The 15,684-nt window shown below is 46.1% G+C and overlaps 1 protein-coding gene and 1 pseudogene across 1 annotated transcript; both read left to right on the top strand.

Moving 5' to 3' along the window:
* The first annotated feature begins 1,012 nt into the window (after positions 1–1,012).
* Positions 1,013–12,775, top strand: LOC123121496 (uncharacterized; annotated as a pseudogene).
* Positions 12,776–13,819: 1,044 nt separating this feature from the next.
* Positions 13,820–14,647, top strand: LOC123124790 (uncharacterized). The gene has a single exon (XM_044545345.1). The coding sequence runs from the start codon at positions 14,044–14,046 to the stop codon at positions 14,509–14,511; it is 468 nt and encodes a 155-aa protein (XP_044401280.1). The 5' UTR covers positions 13,820–14,043; the 3' UTR covers positions 14,512–14,647.
* Positions 14,648–15,684: the final 1,037 nt, after the last annotated feature.

Genomic DNA, 15,684 nt, shown 5'->3' with positions numbered 1-15,684 from the left:
TGCAATGTCTCTAATCATTCACTAGAGCGGGATATTTAATGCAGCATAATTATTTACTTTTTTAGGGTTGCCTAATTATTTACTGTACCATATAGTTTCTTAAAACTAATTGAACAAATTTTCGAAAAATGGAAAAAAAATGATGTGAACAAAATTTGATATTTCTGTAAAAAGGGGAAATTGAAACACGAATGTTGAGATTATTTGAACAATTAGTTTTTAAAAAATGTGACATCTTTTTGAAATTCCTTGAACATTTTTTGAATTAGTGAAGAAATTTGAAAATATTTGTTGAATTTGTGTATTTTTGTAAACTTGGGATCATTTTTGAAATTCTTGAACTTTTTTTTACAAAATGAGCAAATCGGAAAAACACTAACACTTTAAGAAATTATGGACAAAATTTTAATTTGTTGAACATTTTCTGAAATTTCTCGAACATTTTTTGCATTTGTGATGCTTTTTAAAATATGAAGAAATTTTAATTTCTGATTTTTTGGGAATGAGAACAATTTTTGTAATTACCGAACATTTTTAATTTGCAGGAAAAATTGAAAATACAATCATTTTCTCAAATGTTGGAGAATTTTTGAAATTGTAAACTTGTATGAAATTACCGAACATTTTTTCTGAAAGAAGCGAACAAAATTTTTAGGTTCTGAACATTTTCCGAATTTTTGAAAATTTCCTAAATTTCTCATCAAAGTTTTAAAATAGGTACTTTTTTGAAAATTCTGAACAATTATTTGGTATATTATATTTTAAACATTTTTTGTAAAATAAAGAAAAGAAATAAAAAAGGGAAACAGAAAATACGAAAAATAAAATAAAAAGGAAAACCGAAAAACCGGAATACACAGGAAAAAACCCGGGTCAGGGAATCTACTAGAAGGTCCCCCAAAACCAGTTGGGCGCACTGTGGTAAAGCTGGAACTGGGCCGGCCCATTTCTCGTCGCTAGATACATATGGTAAGCAATCCAAACAACTCAAAAAGCATCCTGAGTGAACGGAGGGTTCCTTGTAAATCGCCAATTGAACGAACCGAATCCCCATTCCCCAATCCCCAAACCCCTAGCTCCGACCCAACCAGAAAGCGCCGCCGTCTTCAAGGAAACCCTCGCGTGGCGATGGCGCCTCCTCCAACGGAAGAGCAGCTACTGCGTGGATCGGAGGAAACCGAGGTCCTCCGCCTTTCTGTTGACGGCGGCGGCCACCCCAGCGTTTGCACGGATCAGCCGTCAGCAATAGGTGGCCCCGCGGCCCAGACTACGGAAGAACCCCGTGATGACCAGGCGCTCGTCTCCACAGGTGCGTCTATCTGTGCATCCCTACTCTATGTTCCATTGATCTTCGCACATGCTTTGCGCCAACCCAACAAGACGTTATTGATCAAATATTTGTTTTCAATTGCGCAGAATCAGATCAGTTTTCCTTGCGCGCTCCTGAGCTCGTGAGCACACAGGTGGACAGCGACGACCAGCGCGATGCCCAAGTGATGGAGGAGGACAGCGATGACAAGGAGGGTAGTGATGACGAGGAGGATACCGATGAATATGATGCCCAAATGGTAGACGAGAACAGTGATGAGGAGGAGGCTGGGGATGAATACTATGCCCAAGTGATCGACAAGGACAGCGAGACAAATTGCCCAGGTTGCTAATTGGTTTCCCATGCAATTTTTTTTATTTTCTACTACCAAAATAGCTGAAAATAATTAACTGACGATTGATGCTGCATTGATTCTTTAGGAAAAAACTACTCCAAGGAAGAAGCAGATGAAGTAGTGTCCAGATGGCTTCACAGTTTCAACAAAGCGTATCATGACTGCTTGAACCTGCGCCTAGAGATTCTAGCCCGGGGTGATAAGAATGCTCGTCTTCCTTCTTTTCCTTTGAAAGTTCTCCCTGTGGTAACAAGTCTATGCATTGAAAGCAACATCTGTTATCACCGTGAATACATTACCCATGACACTTCCACAAGTAAGGGCCGTTGATTCTTAGTAATCTGCAGTTGCGCTATTTATGTTTGTACTTAGCATTACCTTTTTGTCCTCTATATTTGCAGCTGCATCATTTCTTGGGTATTCCAATCCAAGAACCATGCTACAGATCTTCTCTTTGCGCTTGTCAAACTATGAATCCCATCCCATTAGTGTTTATGGAATTTTCGCTGTTAGAGATGTTCTGGAACCACGACGGAATCTTATCTTTAACCGTTGCAGAGAGGATGCTGTCACAATTGAGCAGGTAATTAAGGCCTGTTTCGTTTACAGAAATAGTTTTTTCCTGAACAGTTATGTACAGCCATAACAGATTTATGTCAGTTAGTAAGGATATCAATTAGCTCTTTGCCTGTGTTTTAAAATTATCTCTGAGCAGATGCATGTAGTCTTTCATTTTCAAGGGTCACATTATAAGGTACATGTCGTTAAACACAATCTATACATCAACATGCCATCAGATTCCTGAAATATTATATAATTATACGCCAAAAACATACAAACCTGATCATCACATTTATATTCTTCTGCTTTCTTGTTGGAAGGCGTATTTTGATTATATATACATAGGCATTAAGAAAATCCAACTGGATGTAGGGGGAGATGATCATGGGGTTCCTACCTGGTTTAAATCTTTTGGGAATAAGAGATAATGTATGTGGAGAGTAAATAACCTTGGATCACTGGACCTTTTCAAATAGGCCACCGTGCTGTACAGTTACACATCTGGGCTTAATTAAATGGTCATTGGGCATCAACGCGCGCCATAACCACACCCGTTAGATTGTAGCATCCTCTTCTTTTCAGCTTATGGTCTTTTTGTATAATTTGGGGGAAATTTCCGGGTGCATTGATCCCCTCGAAACCAGACACCCCTATGCATAACACTTAAACTGGGATGACTTACAACTGGAGTCATACATTGGCATCCAACAGGCTACTCTTTCTGTGTAAAAAAATCACCAACAAACTACCCCGTTAGGACTTATTAACTGCCATTGTTATACACTGGTACTAAGTATCAGCACCCTCCCTGGAGACTGGCACGTGTTAAAAACCATGGCCATCTTGTTACAGTTTCATGGTTCTTACGATGACCGATACCATCGTTTAGCTTTTTAGCACACTCCCCGGTGATCTTCATACCAACCCTGCTCATGCAATACACATGCATGAGAGCATTTTTCCTCCATCTCTTGCTACCAGTCTCTCCATCAATCGTTGAGGACACAATCAAATCCGACCACCTAAGAGGTGGGGCTCTCAACACCACCACTTGCATGGCATGCGGCATACCTACTCTGCATCGAGCTAGCCATCTCCAACCTCCCGTGTGAAGGGTCGGTACTGCCATGCCAACCATGCACCTCCTCACTTTCGCCGGTGCAGCTGAAGCACTGCACAGGCCTTATGCTAACAATTCGGCCATTCCTCAACACTAGTTAGCATAGAACCATCACCTCAAGATCTTTTTCTCATGGAGCAAGGACCAGTATACGACTTCAACTGTCTTTGTCTTCAGCCGGCCAAATATCTGTTACAAGACCACCTTTGCCATCACCATCAAGCACCTTGCTCGCCTTGCTCACTCACCATTGGCGCTCCACTGTTACCGAAAAAGGCTTTCGCCCCGCTTTATAGATAAAGCAAACCGCTCCACTGTTCCACCATGCTTCTCCAGCTCTGCCTCAAACACAGCCTTTGGGTTCTACCGTCTTCACCACCAATCCACCATTGCATACAAACCACCATTCTTCCCCTGTTTCAGGGCTCACCTTGTCCTGAAACACCCTCCTCAGCAGCATCTACCATGATTTCACCTCCACCTCATCAGCCAGGCTCATGTCTTCTCTCCACCACCACCAGCATGACCTACTCTGCATTTCTCAGCTGTCTCCCCCTAAAGCCAAGTCCCAACAGCAGACTTACTCTCTCTTCTCCTCTGTTTTCAGCAGAACATACAAACATCCAGTCAACTCATCTCCTCGTGCAACAGTAGCACAACACCCCAAGCCACACCTCTTCTTCTCTGCTGCACTTCTCTTCTCAATCCCCTATCGGCAGCTGCTGCAGTAATTTCTTCTTGCTTCTCTCAGCTCTCCCCTGTTTCTTTCCATCCACACGCCTCGAACAACACTGCGGCAGCCACACACTGAGATGTGCACATCTCCTCGACAAGTACAAATGCACATGCACAACACCACTGTCTTCCTCTCACGCCCATTCTATTCTCTCTCCTATCTGCTCCTTGCAGCGACCGAGGATCAGCAGCTGCATCAATCTCAGCTCCTTGCAATAGCTGCATATCTGGCAGGAGCTCCACACATCCACGGCCACATGCCATGTCCATTTTACTCGTCGCCGCACACAAGTCACAAACAAGCAAGCAAACAATGCATGTTCTTCTCCTAATATTTATCCTATCCTTCTCTATCTTCCACATAGATTCCCCGCTGGTCAGCAGCCAGTGTTTACACAACGCATCTAACAGCTTGAGGCGGGGACAGCCCACTTAGAGCTATGTGGCGCGACCTCCCACCGCCCAACTAGCTACGGTTTGTCTAGCTGTTGTTGACAAAGGAAGGGATGGGTGGATGTCAGTTGTGGTAGACTACAGGGGATGCTATAGGGTTAGGATTGTTAGAGTCATATTATGTTCCATGTAAACCCCGTGTATTTTACCCATTGTATGAGGGTTTCCTTCACACACACAAACAACAACAACAACAACGAAGCCTTTAGTCCCAAACAAGTTGGGGTACGCTAGAGGTGAGACCCATAAGATCTCGCGACCAACTCATGACTTTGGCACATGGATAGCAAGCTTCCACGCACCCCTGTCCATAGCTAGTTCTTTGGTGATACTCCAATATTTTAGGTCTCTCTTAACGGACTCCTCCCATGTCAAATTCGGTCTACCCCGACCTCTCTTGACATTCTCCGCACGCTTTAGCCGTCCGCTATGCACTGGAGCTTCTGGAGGACGATGTTGGACAAGCTTCTCTTCAATTGGTGCTACCCCAACTCTATCTCGTATATCATCATTCCGGACTCTATCCTTCCTCGTGTGGCCACACATCCATCTCAACATACGCATCTCCGCCACACCTTACTGTTGAACATGTCGCCTTTTAGTCGGCCAACACTTAGCGCCATACAACATTGCTTGTCGGACAGTCGTCCTGTAGAACTTGCCTTTTAGCTTTTGTGGCACTCTCTTGTCACAGAGAATGCTAGAAGCTTGGCGCCACTTCATCCATCTGGCTTTGATTCGATGGTTCACATCTTCATCAATACCCCCATCCTCCTGCAGCATTGACCCCAAATATCGAAAGGTGTCCTTCTGAGGTACCACCTGCCCATCAAGGCTAACCTCCTCCTCACACCTAGTAGTACTGAAACCGCACATCATGTACTCGGTTTTAGTTCTATATAAGCCTAAACCCTTTCGATTCCAAGCTTTGTCTCCATAACTCTAACTTCCTATTTACCCCCGTCCGACTATCGTCAACTAGCACCACATCATCCACAAAGAGCATACACCATGGGATATCTTTTTGTATATCCCTTGTGACCTCATCCATCACCAAGGCAAAAAGATAAGGGCTCAAAGCTGACCCCTGATGCAGTCCTATCTTAATCGGGAAGTCATCAGTGTCGACATCACTTGTTCAAACACTTGTCACAACATTATTGTACATGTCCTTGATGAGGGTAATGTACTTTTGTTGGGACTTTGTGTTTCTCCAAGGCCCACCACATGACATTCCGTGGTATCTTATCATAGGCCTTCTCCAAGTCAATCAACACCATATGCAAGTCCTTCTTTTGCTCCCTGCATTTCTCCATAAGTTGTCGTACCAAGAAAATGGCTTCAATGGTCGACCTCCCAGGCATGAAACCAAACTGATTTTTTGTCACGCTTGTCATCCTTAAGCGGTGCTCAATGACTCTCCCATAGCTTCATTGTATGGCTCATCAGCTTGATTCCACGGTAATTAGTACAACTCTGAACATCCCCCTTGTTCTTGAAGATTGGTACTAATATACTCCGTCCCCATTCTTCTGGCATCTTTTTTGCCCGAAAAATGAGGTTGAAAAGCTTGGTTAGCCATACTATCGCTATGTCCCCGAGGCCTTTCCACACCTCAATGGGGATACAATCAGGGCCCATCGCCTTGCCTCCTTTCATCCTTTTTAAAGCCTCCTTGACCTCAGACTCCTGGATTCGCCGCACAAAACGCATGCTGGTCTCATCAAAGGAGTCGTCCAGTTCGATGGTAGAACTCTCATTCTCCCCATTGAACAGCTTGTCGAAGTACTCCTGCCATCTATGCTTAATCTCCTCGTCCTTCACCAAGAGTTGGTCTGCTCCGTCCTTGATGCATTTTACTTGGCCAATATCCCTCGCCTTCCTCTCTCGGATCTTGGCCATCTTATAGATGTCCCTTTCGCCTTCCTTCGTGCCTAACCATTGGTAGAGCTCATATGCCCGACCCTTTGCTTCACTGACAGTTGGCTTTGCGGCCTTCTTCGCCATCTTGTACTTCTCTATGTTGTCTGCACTCCTATCTAGGTATAGGCGTCTGAAGCAATCTTTCTCCTCTTTAATCGCCTTCTGGACATCATCGTTCCACCACCAGGTATCCTTATCTTCGCTTCTCCTTCCCCTGGACACTCCAAACTCCGAGGCCACCTTACGAATGCAAGTCGCCATCTTCATGCACACATTGTCCGCATCCCCTCCTTCCTCCCAAGGGCCCTCCTTAATGACCCTCTTCTTGAACGCCTTGGCTACCCCCCCCCCCTTGAGCTTCCACCACTTTGTTCTAGCGACTTTGGCACGCTTATCCCGCTGGACACGAATCTGAAAGCGGAAGTCAGCAACCACCAGCTTATGCTGAGGTACAACACTCTCTCCAGGTATCACCTTACAGTCTAGGCACGCACGCCTATCTTCTCTTCTCGAGAGGATGAAATCAATCTAGCTAGAGTGTTGGCCACTACTAAAAGTCACCAGATGTGATTCTCTCTTTCTAAAGAGGGTGTTAGCTACAATCATGTCGTCGGCTAGAGCAAAGCTTAAGACATCTTCTCCTTGATTCCTGATACCATAGCCAAAGCCCCCATGCGCCCCTTCAAAACCTGTGTTAGATGTACCCACGTGGCCATTGAGGTCTCCTCCTATGAAGAGCTTCTTGCCAATCGGTACACTCCTAACCATGTCTTCCGGGCCTTCCCAGAACTCCCTCTTGGTGTTCTCATTGTGGCCTACTTGCGGGGCATACGCACTGATAACATTGAGAACTAAGTCCCCAACCACGAGCTTGACCAGGATAATCCGGTCCCCACGTCTCTTGACGTCTACCACTCCATACTTGAGGCTCTTGTTGATCAAGATGCCTACGCCATTTCCGTTTGCAGCCGTTCCCGTGTACCACAGCTTGAAGCCGGTATCTTCCACCTCCTTCGCCTTCTGTCCCCTCCATTTGGTTTCTTGGACGCAAAGGATATCAACACCTCTCCTCACCGCTGCGTCAACTATCTCCCGAAGCTGCCCTGTCAGAGACCCTACGTTCCAGCTACCTAAGCGAATCCTCCTAGGCTCGGCTAGCTTCCTTACCCTTCACACTCGTCGAGTCAAATGCGAAGACCCTTGCTCATTTTCCACTACATCCGGGCGCCGATGTAGCGCGCCACTAAGGATGCGACGACCCGATCCTCGCTCACTTGCCACCGTATCCGGATCAAGATACGGCGCTCCACCAGGGGGGTGACGGCCCGGCCCTTGCCCATTTGCCACCACACCCGGGTTCCGATGTGGCGCGTCTCTGAGTGGGTTACGCCCTGACGAAAATCTTTTGGTTTCATCTCCATAAGAGTGGCTGAGTTTTTACGTTGGCTCGCCAAGCCTATCACAACCCTCCTCCTTTACCCGGGCTTGGGACCAGCTATGTTGAGACAACATAGGCGGGGTTGTATATATATATAGACACACACACGCACACATTGGCCCTTGCCCCCTAGGAAATACGAGTTGCATATTTCCTAACATGGTATTAGAGCCTAGGTAAAAAAAATCGCATGCAAAACTCGTGTTTTGATCCAATCTTGTGCCTGTGCCACCGCAATCTTGTCGGTCGGCTTGTCGCTACTGCTTTCCTTCGCCTGTTCACATGTGCGCACCAGGTCGCTGCTCTCCTCTTTGTCGCATCTTGGTCATCGTGTTCTGTTCCCTATTGCCGGCTCTGCCTGATCCGCCCCGTTGCCTGTCTGATCTGGTTGATCTGCCCCGTTGCTGGTCCAAGTCGGTTGTGCCCGGCCTGCACTTCACCGCCGCCGGTCCGCTCTTCTCGCCGGTCTAGGTCGGTCGTGCCCGTCCCGCCCTCCGCTAGCCTCCGCCTGGCTGTCCTTCGCCATGCCTGTCTGGCGCGCCCTGCGCCACTCACCACGCTAGATTGCCTCCAATCTGGTTTGCCCCGGACGCCTCCTGCAGAACTCGACACCGCGCTGCCACTTCTTTGGTCTAGGGCGTTTTGTGTTCTCGGTTGACTGCTAGGCTGTAAAAATATATGAAAAAACAGGTACAATGTCTTTGTCGCAATTCCTCGTTGATCGAGTTCGTTGCCTTTATGCGCATTCATATGTGTGGCATTCGTCTTTGGGGCGTTCTTTCCGGCGAGGCCCCTTGTTCGCCGCATCCGGTTCCTCTCCTGTGGCTCCTACCCCGCCGACGTCACCGGCTCTTGCCGTGGATGCTTCTTAGGCTGCTAAGGGTGCAGTTGCTGATGATGCCGCGGTTAATGCTTATGACCAACAGGCCTTCGTGTATGAGGAGGCTCTTCTCACTTACCATGCTGCCCTGTCTGTGTACACACAGTGGTTTGATGAGGATGCTTGTGCTGTGGCTGTTCTCACCTCCAGTGTTCTACCTATTTTGGCCTCTGAGTTTATGGGCCTTGCCACCGTCTTAGAGATGTGGACCCGTCTTCGCCAGCTATCAACCCTGTTTGTGGTCCATCAGGAGCATGCTCTTCAGCAGGATGTCTCTGCTGTTGATGAGTTCTAAGCACAGAGTCTGCTATGGTTCTGCTATCTGGCGGTCTCTGCTGTTGATGAGTTCTAAGCACAGAGTCTGCTATGGTTCTGCTATCTGGCGCCAGCTTGACTCTTTGCATTGCTGGCTGTGGTGCTTGGCTACTTGCCAGTGTTGCCAGGCTGTGTGGTCGGTCAGACTGGAGTTTCATCGCATCTATGAGTTCTTGTCTCGTCTTCGTAAGGAGTTTGAGCCACTGCGCGCTCAGCTGTTTGCTCGTGGTCGTGTTTCTCTTATGGAGGCACTTTCTGAGATTCATGCCGAGCCTATGTGTTGCTGGTTTACTTGAGGTTCCCTCGGCTCATTGCTCGAGCTCCTGTTATGCTGTCTATTGCATCGGCTCTTTCCCTCTCCAGTGCTTTGCCGCTCCTGCCCACTCCTCCTGGTGGTGGTGAGGGTCGGTCTCGTATTCATTGTGGCTACTGCAACAAGGATGGACACCCTGAGTCTGATTGCTCTTGAAGAAGCGGCACATGAGCGACAAGGCACACACTTCTTCAGGGACCTGTGCTTCTACTCCGGCGCCCTCCGCCATCACCTTGACTGAGCTGGATATTCTGAGAGTTAGCTTTTGCTTGCAACTTTAGGTTCTTCTTCGACGGTTGTTGTAGGATCTGTTACTGATGCTTCTGGAACCGTGCGACCACCACCTACACAGTCAGGTACATCTCCGTAGGTTCTGGATTCTGGAGCTTCTTTTCATATGTCTTCTGATTCTTCCACCCTGCCCTCTCTTAGATCTCTTGATTTTCTTGTTCATGTTCTCACCCTTGATGGCTGTTGTTAGTCAAGGATCTCTTACCACTTCTTTTTATGTTGCTCATGTTCCTCAACTTACCATGAGCTCTGCTGGTGAGCTTTCGCCTCATTCTTGATGTTGATTCTTATTCTGTTTAGATCGTCGCACACGTACCCTGGTTGGAGTTGGCCCTCGCTGCCGTGACTCTCAGGGTCTTTGGGAGTTATATTGGCTTCGTATTCCTTCCGCTGTCACCACAATCGCCAGTCCCTTTGCTTCTGTTGCTTCCCCTACTGTTTCCTTCTAGAAGTGGCATCCTCGACTCAGTCATCTTTGTGGATCTCGTTTGTCGTCTTCAGTTCGTTGAGGTCTTCTGGGTCTGTCTCAGGAGATGTCTCATTAGAGTGTTAGGGTTGTAGGCTTGGCAAACGGATTTAGTTACTTTGTCATACTAGTGAGTCAGTGTCTCAGCATCCTTTTGATTTAATTCATTCCGATGTGTGGGGTCCGTCTCCCTTTGCTTAGAAAGGGTGCCATCGATACTATATTATTTTTATGGATGATTTCTCTCGCTACACTTGAAGGGGAGCCTTGGCGCAGTCGTAAAGCTGCTGCCTTGTGACCATGAGGTCACGGGTTCAAGTCCTGGAAACAGCCTCTTGCAGAAATGCAGGGAAAGGCTGCATACAATAGACCCAAAGTGGTCGGACCCTTCCCCGAACCCTGCGCAAGTGGGAGCTACATGCACCGGGCTGCCCTTTTTATTTCTCTCGCTACACTTGGCTTTATTTTATGTCTTCTCGCAGTGAGGTTCTCCAACAGACCACTTGAAACTTCTCATTAGGCTGGTCACAATGGGAAGTATCTATACTAGAATCATGGTACTAGTGTATGATACTATCTCCACAATGCATAGTATAATATACTAGAGTCATGCATATGATACTAGTGTATGATACTATCTCCACAATGCATAGTATATCATAGCTTGATATCGTAGTGACCTTATTTATTGCCATGCATGACACATACTAGTACATTATTTAATATGATACAGTCATATCATGATACTCAATCATCTCTTTCCTCATTTAATTGTGTGCCACCTCAGCAAAAATGCATAGTTGGCATGCATGATACTCCCATTGTGACCAGCCATAGGACTCTGCTAAGACTCTTATTAGAAGGGGATACACTTACCAACACTTATCTGCATGCTGCAGTTTCTTTGTACAAATGAGGGATACTGCAGTTGTGCTTAATTAGATGCTCCTAAAAATAAGGCCAGCATAGACATGGTCACTTGTTTGATCCGTTTTTGGGCTTGTCTGAATTGCTTTGAATAAAAATGTTTGAAAGACAATCAAGATGAACTACTGCAGCTACACTCGTTCCTGCAATCATGCTGTACCCATGACGCATTTTGTTTCTTATTTGCATATGCCAAACAAACCACAGGCTGCATTACACATGCACTGTAAACAAACATGGCATATGTTGGATCGTTGTGGGCACCACAGTCCACACTCTGTGGTTGGGAGTGGGATTGCAGTGGATGGAATTTAGTAGCCCGTTGTTTTTATGGGTGGTATCATGGTTAGCTGTTGGTTTCTACTGGTGGATTTCGATATACACAAGAACTAAGATGAGTACATATACCATGTACAAGTATTATGCTGACTCAGATGATTTGGTATGGTGCTTATGACGTGCAAACAGTTAACATGCTTAATTTACTTTAGTGATCTGTGACCTATTTGACACACTTGAACAGTGTTCAGTAACTGATAGTGTAATTTACTTACATGTCAATGTTTACTCATAAATCTTGAAGTGGTCGGCAAGATAGATGAGGTAAAACTGGGAAAATGTCATCAATGTCTTCGGCAGATGCCTAAATTTTTGAATAAATGTTGAAAATATACGTTTGTATTCTGAAACAGTGACTGAAGGAGTGTCATTGATTTGATCATGAGGCTGCATATCTTAAGAGTTTATTCTGTTAATAAATACTACTCCCTCCGTCTCAAAATGTAAGACGTTTTTGTTAACATCTTACATTTTGAGACGAAGATAGTACTAATTTACTTGTGAGTGGATTACTTTGGTTAGATCTGACGAGTTATCAAATTGCAGGATTTTTTCACCTTACCTCTTTGTAGCCCCTGTCGAGGGATGTATGCACCAGATCAGGCATTACTGGAAGTTGATCTTTGGGTGAAGAAGGAGGGAGATGGATTGCCTGACGAACAGTTGCTCTCTGCATATGTTGAGATTTATTTCCAGTCATGTTTTGATGAGATGCGAACAGGACGGATTCCTGGTAACAGTTGCAGCTTGGAGATAGACTTCATGTTCCTTCATTGAGTGTTGAGGCTGTGATACAAATCTTTGCAATGGTTGACCATCCTCATCATTTGAGATTTACCGCTTTCAGCTGTGGCTTTGATCATGAGATTGTGCTGTTTGATGACAAATTCGTTGGTGGTGGGAAGCTAAACCAGCATGTTGTCGCTGTGAAGGAGAAGGGAAAATTGGATGTTCGCTTACAAGTGGAGAAAATGGTGTTCCAGTGGACTTTCCAAAATGGGGTGGCTGGAACTGTTAGTTCGCCAGACGAGTCGGTCTTCAAGTATGGTCAGTTTCTTGTGAGGGTGTTTTTTGCTCCAAAGGACTTGCAGCCTAGGCGAAAAGTGGTGATGTTTGGGTGAAACTTCATGAAAATAAGTGAACAAGTCCATACTTTAGTAAGCACTAACGTCAAGGTTTATTTCCTTGTGAGTCCTAGCTTATAAAACAGCAGAAATTTCAGGTCCGATTTGTCTGTTGTTTTCGCTTTTTGTTCAAACTTGTCTTGCTTGGTGTATTACTCTGGATAACTAAAAATTGCTACTATTTATTGCTTGGCACCTTAGCGTTTTTTTCAAGTCCACTAGGTAATTGCCCGTGCGTTGCTACAGTGGTGTAGTATTTTGTGGTTCCACACCAATTGTGATTAATGAATTGTCTCACGATGGGATAATACTGCTAAGCAATGAGCATGAAGCAGGTTAAATTGATCACCAGACCGTACATACGTCATGAGTCAGTACTTCTTTAGCTATTTTTTTGAGTTGGTAATGATTTCCTCCCTTCTTTTAGGTTTAGAGGGTTTAAATCTGAAATCTCATCAATTAAGATATATTGTGAGTGAATGGCACGAGTTTTGTGGATACAAAATTGCCCAATGAAATATTTCGCACATGTTCAATTCCCAAAGCAATTAGTGTAGCCTCTCTTTTGTGGGGAGGCGTTTTGGCTCCCGGGTGCATTTGCACCCGGATGAACAGTACCTAAAAAAACAATTTAAATGTTTTCAAAAAATTCTGAAAAAAATTATAGATGATCATGTTGGTGTAGCAAACATGCTTGACAAATTTCATGCAGAACGGAGCAGCGGTGTTTCGTCGGTGAAAAAACGAACTTTGGGTGACATTTGGTCTTTGATTTGTCCTTTTTGCGCAGGCCAAAATGCTTAACTTTTTTGTCTCAAAATTTACAGGTAGCATTTGTATGTGACAAAGATCACGAATTTTTTTTGTCTCAATTTTAATTAAGATAAGATCAAATCGAATGAGTAATTGTGTATTATCCGTTCAAAAGAAAACTCTTTTTCACAGAGCATAACTAATCAAGCACTCGGCATCAACAGCACGAAGCGATCAAACTGACCCGATCGTCATGACATACCCAGACCTCGTTGAATTAAACTAGCAGTTAAACACGATGTGTTTGTTAGGGTCTGGAGCCGACGGAGACGTCTGACTGGAACAACACCCACTCCAAAGACCAGGCGGCTCGTAAAGGCTATGCAGTCCGCACCCGCGGTGTTGACGTGTTCGGCGCTGGGCCGCGCGAAGTGGATCGTATCAAACACTCACACTGCCGCTACGTCCAATCGCACGCGCTCCGTGTAGAATAGACCAGTCGGCCGGCCGGACCCCATCTCCGCCACGTCCATCATCCCGGTGCAGCTCCGAGCGGACAAGCCCACCTTCCTGCTGCCTGCCGCCTATATAGAGCAAACCACCCACCGGGGACACACCCATCTCCAGATTCCTTTCACTTGGATAAACACCAGAGCTCTTCGTCGACCAACAACATCGATCCAGGCCAAGATTTGGTACTACTTTACGTCGCAGCACGAGCACACCACGGTCCGCATATACATGGGTAACTTGGTCTCGCAGTGCGTCACGGGCGGCGCAGAGCGCGCGGGGCCGCTGGTCGTCCTGCCGGACGGCAGCCAGTTCCGGCTGGAGGAGCACGCCGGCGTGGCCGAGCTGATGATCGAGGCGCCGGGGCACGTTGTTGCCATAGCGAGGGACGCCGCCAAGGAGCGGCGGCTGCGTGCCCTGGCGGCCGACGAGTTCCTGCGCGCCGGGGAGGTGTACCTCCTCGTGCCCGCCGGGAGGGCCGGGGCGCGGCTGGGCGGTCAGGAGGCGGACGCCATCCGCCGGCTGGTGTCCGGCAAGAAGGATGGCAAGGGCAGGGGCAGCAGGTCCGGGAGAAGGATTTTCCCGGAAGGAGAAGCCGCGAGCACCGAGGGTGGAAAGGAGTCTGCTGAATGTGCGCTGCTTTGTAGGATTAGGCCAAGGCAGTGGAGGCCCGCCCTTGACACCATCTTCGAGGCTTAGATCGATCATGATTCATGGCACCCGTCTGTAGGGTAGAATAGGAAATCCAATTCATTCATTCGTTTTGTTATTTTTTGTTGAGTATTGATCATCCTTCTTTTTCAAGCAAGGAGAGAAGGTATTCGGTTGACGTGTACATTTGTCTTGTAAACCTTCAACTTATTTTGGAGTAGAAGGTTGTCAGAGCTAGAAATAGTACTAATTGTCAAACCTAAATGCTACTCCCTCCGTTCATACAGATTTTTTGAGAAGTCAAATTTCACAAACTTTGATCAAATGTATAGGGAAAAACATTTAGGCCTCCTTTGGTCCTTAGGGTAGAAAAATTATTGGAAAATCATAAGAAATAAGATGACATGCATCTCAAATGTCATCTCAAATCCTATGAGTGAAAATAGAAAAAGAGATGTTATTTTGTTCACATCATAAGAATTTTTCCATTGAGTCTAACCTAATGTTTATTTTCCTATTAAATGTGGAGGATAGAGAGAATCCCTTCATATAAATAGGATTCTATTCCTACAAACTAAAGGGCTCTAAAGAAAACTTTCCTATATAAATTCTATCCTACAAAATTTCATTCAAACCAAAGGAGGCCTTACATTTAGAATGCCAAACATATATTCATCGTAAGATGTCCTCCCTCCGTTTCTAAATATAAGTCTTTTTAGAGCATCTACGGACGGACTTGGCAAATCCGACAACTCAAACACCCGCGGACGCGCGGACAGTGACCTGTCACGCCTCAAAAATGCATTTCACATCCGGATATCTCAAATTAGAAATCTAAAATCCATATTATTACATGCAACGTAGCGATCTTTGAGCGGAGCTTCGTCCGGTTCCACTCCCCGCTCGTCTGGCTCCGCCGTGGCCATGTCCGGCGGCCGGCTGCGCCCCTCGGAGTGTTGGTCCGGTCGCTGTCAAGGTAGAGTAGGGCAGGGGACACGAGCCGGCTCACTGGACTCAAGGCGCCGTCGTCTTCCTGTTGGAGATAGTTGCAGAAATTAAAAAATTTCTACGCATCATCAAGAACAATCTATGGAGTCTTCTAGCAACGAGAGGGAAAAGAGTGCATCTACATACCCTTGTAGATCGCGAGCGGAAGCGTTCAAGTGAGCGGGGTTGATGGAGTCGTACTCGTTGTGATCCAAATCACCGATGACCGAGCGC

The sequence above is a fragment of the Triticum aestivum genome, chromosome 5D (assembly GCF_018294505.1).
Source record: "Triticum aestivum cultivar Chinese Spring chromosome 5D, IWGSC CS RefSeq v2.1, whole genome shotgun sequence".
Classification (NCBI taxonomy): Eukaryota; Viridiplantae; Streptophyta; class Magnoliopsida; order Poales; family Poaceae; genus Triticum; species Triticum aestivum.
This window is presented reverse-complemented; position numbering and strand designations above follow the sequence as displayed.